Raw genomic sequence first — 10362 nt, 5'->3', positions numbered from 1 at the left:
AGTGTGACAGGATGTTGTCTAACATGGCTTTCCCTTACTACCCACAAACTCCACCCTCCCGCCCTCCCCCCACCCACCCCCACCTGCAAATACAAGAAAACAACCCAACCATCTTGAACTCAGGGCCTCACACTCTTGAGTGCTTAGCTTTTTCATTCATGGTGATCACTTTACCACTTGAGCTGTACTTCCACATCTGGCTAATTGGAGGTAAAAGTCTCCAAGATTTGTCTACCTGGGCTCACTTTGAACAGTGATTTTCAACTATCAGCCTCTTGAATAAGTAGGCTTACAGTCATGACCCACAAGTACCTGATTATTCTTCTTATACAGAAGTGGTTTACTACACAGGCATAGTAGCTTATGCTGGAGATGACAGAGCAGAGCTATTTCCTGGGTACTTCATGACATCAGAATACCATTTTAAAATATAGAGTAGCACAGTGCAGTCCATTACTTGAAACTGCTGCTAAACAGAAGTCACGCCAAGTCTTTAGTTTTTGGTGCAGTATTTGAAATTTAAGGCAACATTCCTAAAACATATTTTCCTTAAAGTCCTTATTTAGTTATATTTATAAAATGCTATTTTCTAAGGGGGGGGGGGGGAACAACAGAAAAAAGGCCACGAATACTGTCAATCTAATGATTTAGGTGTTAACATATTCCTATATTTCCAAATACATATATACAGATATTTTGTAAACTGTTTAGTTGATTTAATCACCACCCATGGATAAAAAATAGATTATAAGAAATGTTTGTAGAAGTGATGCAGTTTCTCAAAACAATGTTTCTCATAGAGCTTCAATTCATTTGCTGTTTATGATTAAGCTTTTTTTTTTTTTCCTTTTTATAAAAGCCTTCTCAATGCAAAAGAGTTCTGAGTGCATATAGTTAAAAGGATGGGCTCTTGGGTCTTCCACCTGGGATTGAATATGGCTTCACTTTTGTGAGAGTTATTGCAGTCTGCCCTGAAGTAGGACTATTGCTTCATTTTATTACAATAAGAAGTGAGTGTAACCTTCCGCCCCAGTAACAATAACGTCCATCCAAATCCGCATGGCTTCTGGGGATGGGGCCACCATATAATAGATTCTGTCGTGTGTCTTGACACTGAAGGTGAGTAATGGATTAGGACTCTGAAATGCAAAGAGGAAAAGACTGTCTAACAAACATCTTGAAACTAGAACATTAAATAACATACGCATGTTAAAGTTTCTTTTTTAATAGTTCTTCACTGTTAAGTATTTTTATGTAAGTATTATTTTTGCTCTACTATAAGGCCTATCCCTGGCCCACAATACTTTTCTCAAGATTGACCATCTTTCTCGCCTTTTAGAACAAGAAATCTCACCCATAGCTCCCTAATTCTCTTACTGGCTAGTCTGTAAAGCATAGTGCCTAGACAATAAGAGGTATTAAGTAAATTGTAGCTGTTACTTTTTGCCTTATAATTACCCTCCTATGGGCACTGGAAGATAACATGTGTACTCCTAGCTAATAAAGAGACTGAGATCTGAGAATCTTGGTTTGCCAGCTCACACAGACAAATTCAAGAGAATCATGTCCAATTTGCCAGCAGAATGCCTGAAGTGAAGGCACGGTTCAAGTGTTAGGTTGCCAGCCTTGAGCAGAAAAGCCAAAGAAGAGTGGGAGGCCCTATGTTCAAGCCTCCAGCACCAGCACACATACACAAAATTATATTTGAAAGTTCTACTAAATTATGACCGATTCATAACTACAAAGTAGCTTCTTTTGCAAACACTTGCAGAGTCATTTTGTAGCATCTCTCAAACTTATATATCCGGACTATTTTTTCATTTCACCAGGACTTTTTTTGGTTTCAGAAAAATAAACCACTGGACTTACTTCAATGTTAATTTCCCAGTGCCATTCTGATCAAATCTGTTATGCCAGAACACAACATCTAAATTGCTTAACATCCCCAGCTAATGTTTCCCTAACTTCATTTGCCTTCTAATTGCAGATATTTACAAAACTGGTGTTTACCTTATTAGCATTCTTGAGGTGGTCATAATATACTTCTTCAATGGCTTGAAAGTATATCACTCCTTTTAATTTAGCTTCATGCTTGTCTGCAAAAATAGATGAATGTTAAATACTTTATCAGCACTGATAGGCAAGAAAGTGTAATTTCATGCTCATCACCATCATTAAAATACCTATCCACAATTTAAATTATCTAACAGTTAATTTAAAAAACCTAGGCTAATGTATTAGTCCTGTTTTGTTTGTTTTTTTTAAAGAAAGAAACTATTTCCAGCTCTAAACCCAAGAGAATAGATGACTTTGTCTAAGACTCTTTGGTGAATTTATAGCAGTCAAAACAAAACCCACAAATGGAGCTAGAGTCAAGGTCAAGTTGTAGAGAGCCAGTTATGAACAAAGCAACAACATAGGGCCTAGAATTTAAGCCTTAGTACAGGCACACACACAAAAAAACTCCACCCAAAAACTTCAGGTTGTCTAATTAACCTTCAAAATACAAATACTATTGGTACCTGTACAAATCATTCCCACACATTCTCCAAGACTGTCTTTTTTGATCTATACTTTATATTTTCCTTACATTTCTTTTCTGTAAAACTGTGTAGCATGCTTGATTTCCCCCATAAAATTGAAATAGAGTTTTGAACTGCCAGTAGTTATGTCTTTAAACATAGTATTTTCTATTTCATTTCCAAAGATTAGTTTACCAAATGAATAAAACATACAAAACAATCAAAACTTTAACCAAGCATTTACTACATGGTGATCCTCTTAGTTCTTGAAATATTTTATGATTTAAACTTTGCAAGGATCGTAATGAATAATCAAAAGGACAGGGAGAGAGCAGCAAAAGAGACTATTGTAACAACAAATGGCAGCCCTTGTTCGAAGGCAACTAGTAAAACAAGAAACATTTGAAGTGCAAATATCCTTTTAATAATTCCACTTCAAAAGTTTATTGTATAAGATTATTTATGCAGCCAAGCAATGGTGGCTTAGGCCTGTAATCCTACCTACTTAAGAGGCTGAGATATAAGGATCTTGGTTCAAAGCCAGCCTGGAGGAAAAGTCCAAGAGACTCTTATCTCCAATGAATCACTAAAAAGCCAGAAATGGAACTATGGCTCAAGTGGAGAGCACTAATCTTGAGCATAAAATTTCAGAGACACAATAGAATCTGAAAAAACTGAGCTGTTTCTGTATGTTCTCAGAAGGAAATAATCTTAAACTGGGCATGGTGGTGCGGTCTCAGCACTAAGGAGACCAAGGCAGGAGGATCTTGGGCTGCCGACCATCCTGGGTTACATACGGAGTCCCAGCTCAGTCTGAATAACCATTAAACCTTGTTTCAAAAAGAAAATAAAACCAAAATAAATCAATTCTGAGATACGGTTATGCAAAATAGGGTATGAGGAGATTGAATAATTTTGGCCCTAAGCTGTATAAAAGCAAAAGTATATATACTATATGCACACATATTATAACATAATTATTATTATAACAACATAATTATTAATTACATTTATGTAACATAATCATATATTAGAACACATAAAATACATATTATTAATAATTGTAATGAAAAACATAAAAAGCAATACAGAAAATCTGAAAGAATATTTCAGCCCTAATGGGAGAATAAAGTCAGAATTTCTGATAGGAAAGGGATTTGACTTTCATTATATATATTTTCTCATGCTTGTATTTTTTATTTTGTGTAGGTTCTGGGGCTTGAACTCAGGGTCTTGGTGCTGTCTCTAAGCTTCTTTTGCTCAAGTACTCTATCACTTGAACCGGGGCTTCACTTCTGACTTTTTTGATAGTTTAGTGGAGGTAAAAGTCTCACAGACTTTCCTGCTCAGTCTGGCTTCCTAGGATTACAGGCCTGAGCTACTAGTGCCTGGCTACATTTTGCATTTTTTAACTAAGTGAATTTCCTTAGTTTTTCCCAATAATGTTTAAAAGCTCCTATGAAAAATAATGGCCAAAAATAATTCCATAGAAGACTTAGTTTGTCTATTTATTTATGTATTTATTTTTGCCAGTCCTGGGGCTTGAACTCAGGGCCTAGGCACTGTCCCCGGGCTTCTTTTGCTCAAGGCTAGCACTCTACCACTTTAGCCACAGTGCTACTTCCAGCCTTTTCTGTTTATGCTGTACTGAGGAATCAAACCTAGGGTTTCACACATGCTAGGCAAGCCCTCCATCACTCTGCCACATCCCCAGCCCCAGACTTAGTATATTTAATTGCAATGGACACAGCATCTCCCTAACTCATTGGATCATGGACCATATTTTTGTGTGTTTGCTTTTGCTTTTCCTTGGGAAACATTGCTTCAATATCATATTCAGGGGATTCCAGCCAGTTTCAGTAACACAGCAGGTCAGTGTATCTATTTTCTGCAGTCATTCATGAGAATATGGTAATACTTTTTATCTCCACACAGGTGTAAACTAAGATCTGGAGATGAAAGTAAATGCCAGTTTCAAGCAGGCAGAAAACTGGAAAACAAAGTTTTTGTTTGCAGAACATTTTGCTGGTTACAAAGCAGTCTCAAAGCCTTACAAGAGATCGATGATGCAGTTATGCATTGAGGAGACAATGCCAGTCATTCTGTCTCGCAACAGCATTATCCCTTCCATTTACACACCCATTTCCTGTGCCTCAGCAGGAGACTCTCCTCAAGTTCCCAGTTAATGTATTGGAGGTCAAGGCCAGAGGCCAGGGTCCAGTACAACACAATAGATTTGAGCACAGACAAGGCCGTTGACTTTGTAGACAAGCTGAAGGTCAGGGACAGCCAGAGCTGCAATCTGGAGGGCTTTGTGGGGACTCATTTGGCCCTGTGCATGTTGGTATTTAAAGGGGATAGGTGGGGCTTGGGGGTAAGTGCAGCCCCAACAGGTGATGGCCCTGCAGAGAATCAGTTGGGCAGCATTTATTACCTAGGTCTCTCTGTTTAGTTATGTCACACGTAAATGATTAAAAAGAAAAAGCTGATGGAATATAATTTTCACCTGTTTAAGTGTTAAGATGTGAGTGATCTTTCAGAGTCCAAATCATGGCTTGATATTTAAGATGAAATTTTAAATGAAACCCATCACTGCAAACTTTAAGTTGCAAAAGGCATTTCCCTGGGTCAGAAAGACTTAGGCTAGGAAAAGGAAGACCCATGGCAGTATTAGCCACATGGCTGATGGGTAACAAAACGAAGTTCACAGAAAAGGAAGTTACAGAAGTGTGCAACAGATTGGTCTGAAGGTCTTTAAAACTTTTACTATAACATCTTTGGGTGAGGTGGTCTGCAGGGATGAGCGCAGTGCAACATTTTGTTTCTGTATTTGAAAGAGCAACTGTAGGAAGTGGCACGTTGGCTCAAGTGGTAGAGCGCTAGCCTTGCGCTGAAGAGCTGAGGGACAGCATCCAGGCCCAGAGTTCAAGCCCCAGGACCGACAAAAAAAAAAAAAAATAAGGGCAACTGTAGTTGACAAACCACAGTTTACTATCAGTGACCATTGTCACTATCAGTGGCTATCAGCCTGGGCAGCTTCGTTATGTGGGATTTAAATAGAACATATAGAAAGAAATAATAAATAGTGAAACTCCTTTTCTGGCCATATTCTGGCCATATTTTAATGTAAAAACATAAATTCAAAATAAATAAAAATACAAATTTCTACTTACTACATATTTGAACTACAGGTTATTTCAGAACTTGAATACACTAATTCATATTTTTTATTTCATCTTATTCATTCTACTTTTTTGATTATTTTTAGTTACACAAAGGGGTTTCAATTCAACATGTCTGTTTATGTGGACAATTCACATTCTGATCAATTTAATTTATCAATTTAATTCATATAGTTTAAACTACCACAATTTTAATTTGGGTAGAAAAGAAATTCCTCATATTAAACTCTATAATCTAAATATAAAACAATACACATCTATGAGGCTAATAGCTCCACTAACTTATGACTTCCAATTATTTATACTGAATGTCTACCGCATATATTTAGTTTTTGCTTCTGTTCCTTAGAGTTTTTTTCTATTTTTCTTTTGGGGGTGGGGTGTTTACTGCATTGCCGCCTAGGCTGGACTCAAGTTGGGCTCACATGATCCTTCTGTCCCAGATTCTTGAGTAAGAGGAACTACAGGTATACTGAATTTTAATTGTACTTGCTTTGTAATACATTTGAACATACCAGTTCAACATTTTGATCACCTACCTGCATAATATGAAAATGTTCGTTTATTCCGATCAAAAACAAACCAACGTTTTTTCCAAGTTTTAATCTTTCCACCCATTTTGATGAGGAATCCTCGGCAGGTCTTCTCTGTGATTGACACATGGTAACAGGTGTCAATATTGTGGCCAGCGGTCTCCACGTGGCTGCGCAAATCAAAGTCCTCCTTCCGGACAGGCAGATAGCGTGTCAAAGGACGAGCCTGGAAAAGTGCAAAAGGCATGCCATCTAGAGCTTTTAGGTCATAGCTGTTTAGAAACAGGAACTAAATGTCATTCAGGGAGCTCATGGTAAATGTCTCAAGACTGAGAAGCAGATAGTAAAATGTCATTTTCTGGACTTCAGAGAGATAGCATTTTAACAAATGCAGGGAACTGAAGCTTGAAGTTGTCTGGGCTGTTCCATGTACACAAGATTCCATTACTGGGAAGTTTCCAAGAATTCTCCCTACTATAACTCAACAACAGCTCTTCTTAAGTAATTCCAGATTCACATGGTTTATTAAACACTGTTGAATAAAAAGAGACCCCATGAAGACCCTGAAAGTTGTAAACATCAGCTTTCTATCAGCTCTTATCATCTTGATAGAAATTGAAGGTAGAGATGAACATTTTGAAAAAAAAAAAAAAAAAGAAGAAGCTACAGTAAGCTGTAGCATCATAGCTGGATCTAATATCATGAGCTGTTTAGGACTAGAAGCCAAAAGTATGGACTTAGATGTCTTTATTTTATGAATGGGGAGGGCTAAAGTTCATCTAATTTAAAAAGCATATATCATCACCAAAGGTGATATTTTTAAAATGTGTTTATTTTATATAGTTAAACAACCCTACCCTTTTGTTCTGGGGAAAATGATCTAATCACTTACTGCAAGTCAAACTTATAATCAGTATTAAAACTGCTTTTGTTGTTGTCGGTGGTGGTGGTTGTGGGGCTTGAACTCAGGGCCTGGGCGCTGTCCCTGAGCCTCTTTGTGCTCAAATCTAGCGTTCTACCACTTGAGCCACAGTGCCACTTCCAGTTTTTGAGTTAATTGGAGATAAGAATCTCATAGGTATCTTTCTTTCTGGGCTGGCTTTGAACCAAGATCCTCAGATCTCAGCCTCCTGAGTAGCTAGGATTACAGCTGTGACCACCAGCATCCAGCTTAAAACTGCTTTTTTGGTTTGGCTTTAGATTCTAAATAGGCATGGACAACAGTTACCAATACTAAGAATTTGGCAGAGGTTGGGATAATGAATGAATGAACAAATTTTATGTTCCACTTTTACTCACTGTTTTACCTGTGGGACTTGATTGTAAACAGGTGCCCACAGGCTTACTGACACTTCACAACACACAAAAACAGTCCCCAACTTCTATACTGTCAAATAGCCACAAGTAGGAAGAATTATGCAATTATTCCTTTGCCTTTGAGTAGCTAACTCTGACAAAGCTAATGTGAGCTTTAAATTGTGTCATATTGAACAATATTTTACTTCTGTTGTTTTAAATAAAATGTGGTATTTTTCTGTATTATCTTTAGAAAAATATGTATCATGTAAGAAGCTATAGTAATAAGGACAGACGTTGTAAATCTCTATGACCAAGATAGGAAGTTAAATCAATGGGTGACCAGTGTAACAATGGTTATACAAAGGAAAAACAACCCAAAACACTAGCAACACGATCAAGAAATGGAAGGTAAATATCAATGCTTCAACCTACGCAAGAGGCTGAGATCTAAGGATTGTGGTTTGAAACCATCCCAGGAAGACAAATCTGAGAAATTCTTATTTGCAATTAACCAGCAAAGATCTGTTAGTGGAAATGTAGTTCAGGTAGAAAGGCTTGAGCAGGAAAAGCCAAGCAAGACCATGAGGCCTTGAGTTCAAACCTCAGGAGGGGCAAGTGGAGAGGAAGAAAGAGAGGGAGAGGGAGGGGAAAAAGAGGGAGGGAGGGATAGAGACAGAGAGATAGACAGGGAGGGAGTGGGAGAGAGGCGGATTTACTATTTAAGCTTTGCATTTGTTTTCAGCAGCCAATGCAGTGGCATTTTTCAGAGCCATTAAAAAATATATTCCTTTAAAGTAGCTTCAAGAAAGAATACAAGAAAAGTTTTCTCTCACCAACAGGTTGCCTGTGAGTAGTGTCTTTTGATTGATCGCTCCCTAGAAGTTGTGAAATATACTCACTTATTTAATATGTGAACACACATCTTTCTCTTAATCAGTCTGCCAGGTACTAATGGAATAAGGAAGAAGGCCTTGTGGGTACACCTTTAATTGGTAAGGAAGACATCCAGACATAAAATGGCAGTCTTTTGTGGAATGACCACCAGGGGGCACACCATGTTTATGAATTCGAATTAGATGACAAACCTGTGCTCTTTGTTTCTCCCTTATTTTTACTTCCTTTTCAATTAACTTCTGCCTCTGGCTAGTTTCTTCCTGCAAACGTTTTTCCAGGATTTCTCGTCGTCGTTTTTCTTCTTCCAGAGCTCGTTTTTTGGCTTCCATTTCCCGTTCCTAAAAATTATTATGCAAAACAATTATTTTAAGACATACTGATTATAATTCAACAACTCCAGCTAATACCTAACTCAAAATTCTCTCAAGATGATTTCTGGTTTTGCATTCTAGTCTCTTAAGATAACAAAAGCTAACAAATCTCATAATTGCCTTCAGCATACCTTTCTAAGCTTCATTATATGCAGAAACACAATGATTACATTTAATTAACAATTCAATATTAGTCTTAAGTCATAAGTCCTGCTTATGATTATATGTAGTCATTATGTAGTCATTCTGTACCAGTGACTACAGCTTGTTCTTAATTAAAAGCCTCACAAAGTGTTATGAACACTAGTCATGAGGTTCAGCCTTTCTTAGGACCATGGTCTTCTATCTGAGGGCCATAGGTCCCTCCAATTCCTGCTGCTGCTCTGCGAAGCTTATTGGCTGAAGTTTGCAGAGGAAGTATGGGGGAAGTTAGGAGAGGAAAGGAGGTGCCCTTGAGGCAGGATGCAAAGGCATTTGGGGGATTCCTCAGGAAGCTTAGATTTTCGCCTTGAAATACATCAACAATAACATGGAGTTTTAAAATATTAAAATAGTGCAGTTAGCACAAGCTGGGAAGGAAGGGAGAAGGCCTAAAGACAGACCATTCTTCTCTATTCCTTGGCCCAACCACAGAGCAGCCATTCCAGGCCAAGTACAGTACAAAACATCCATTTCAGTCTATGTCAACACTACATAGTCTATGCCAAGACATTTCTCAAGGGATAGAAAATGCTGTGGTAATGAGCCTTTACTTTTCAGGTAAGAAAGGAGCCTGAAACTCAAGTGGAAGAGCGCTAGCCTTGAGCTGAAGAGCTGAGGGACAGCGCCCAGGCCCAGAGTTCAGGCCCCATGACCGGACCAAAAAAAAAAATAGAAAGAAAGAAAGAAAGAAAGGAGCCTGAGAAAGGCTGAGTGGCTTCAGGGTCACAACACTAATTTAGGCTCTTGAAGGAGAGATGCTTTCTGAAGTCAGGAGCCAGGCTCCTTATACCAGCAACACAGGCTGGGGTGAAGATACAAGGCTTACCCTGGATTCAAGCAGCCGGGTCTTTTCTGCATGAGCCTGTTTCAACAGTCTCTCCATTTCTTCTATTCGGGCAATATTAGAAGTGCTGGCACTGAATCAATAAAAAGACCTTCTAAGAATACTGGTTCAGACTGCTAAGTTCTCTCTTTTTCTTACACAGACACAGATACAGACACAGACCAACACACACACACACACACACACACACACACACACACACACGAACAAGGGAGGTGTATGACAAAACCCAAGCACACACATTTTAAGCACACACTAACAAGTTATTGATCTGAAGAGGCAAATCAATTCAGCTCTGAAAACTCCAAGTGACATTGGCTTACAGCCATTAAAGAGACCAAAATAAGCTAGCAAAACAACATTAGTGTGAATGGCTTTTCTCAAAAAAAGCTAAAGCCAAATGCATCCTTCAAGGTCTAACAAGGGTAGCCCGTGAGAGATAGGCCTGTTAGTTTAAAGATCCATATCCTAGCCCAACAAGATCCCCAATGAAGTTCCATGCCAAGGACACCAAGG

The 10362-nt window shown here is 38.3% G+C and overlaps 1 protein-coding gene across 5 annotated transcripts in view; it reads right to left on the bottom strand.

The window, feature by feature from the left end:
- Positions 1-205: 205 nt before the first annotated feature.
- The window catches only part of Phldb2 (pleckstrin homology like domain family B member 2), a 97174-nt gene continuing 87017 nt past the window's right edge, over positions 206-10362 (bottom strand). For all 5 annotated transcript variants that reach the window (XM_042676786.1, XM_042676781.1, XM_042676784.1 and 2 more), the window contains 5 exons: positions 9829-9919; positions 8622-8768; positions 6244-6463; positions 2011-2096; positions 206-1139 (listed from right to left, as the gene is read on the bottom strand). In XM_042676786.1, the coding sequence (XP_042532720.1) occupies positions 999-1139; positions 2011-2096; positions 6244-6463; positions 8622-8768; positions 9829-9919 (685 nt within the window). In that variant the 3' untranslated portion in view covers positions 206-998. The remainder of the gene's footprint in view (positions 1140-2010; positions 2097-6243; positions 6464-8621; positions 8769-9828; positions 9920-10362) is intronic.

The sequence above is a fragment of the Dipodomys spectabilis genome, unplaced genomic scaffold (genome assembly GCF_019054845.1).
Source record: "Dipodomys spectabilis isolate Male_0828 unplaced genomic scaffold, ASM1905484v1 ptg000032l, whole genome shotgun sequence".
Taxonomy (NCBI): domain Eukaryota; kingdom Metazoa; phylum Chordata; class Mammalia; order Rodentia; family Heteromyidae; genus Dipodomys; species Dipodomys spectabilis.
This window is presented reverse-complemented; position numbering and strand designations above follow the sequence as displayed.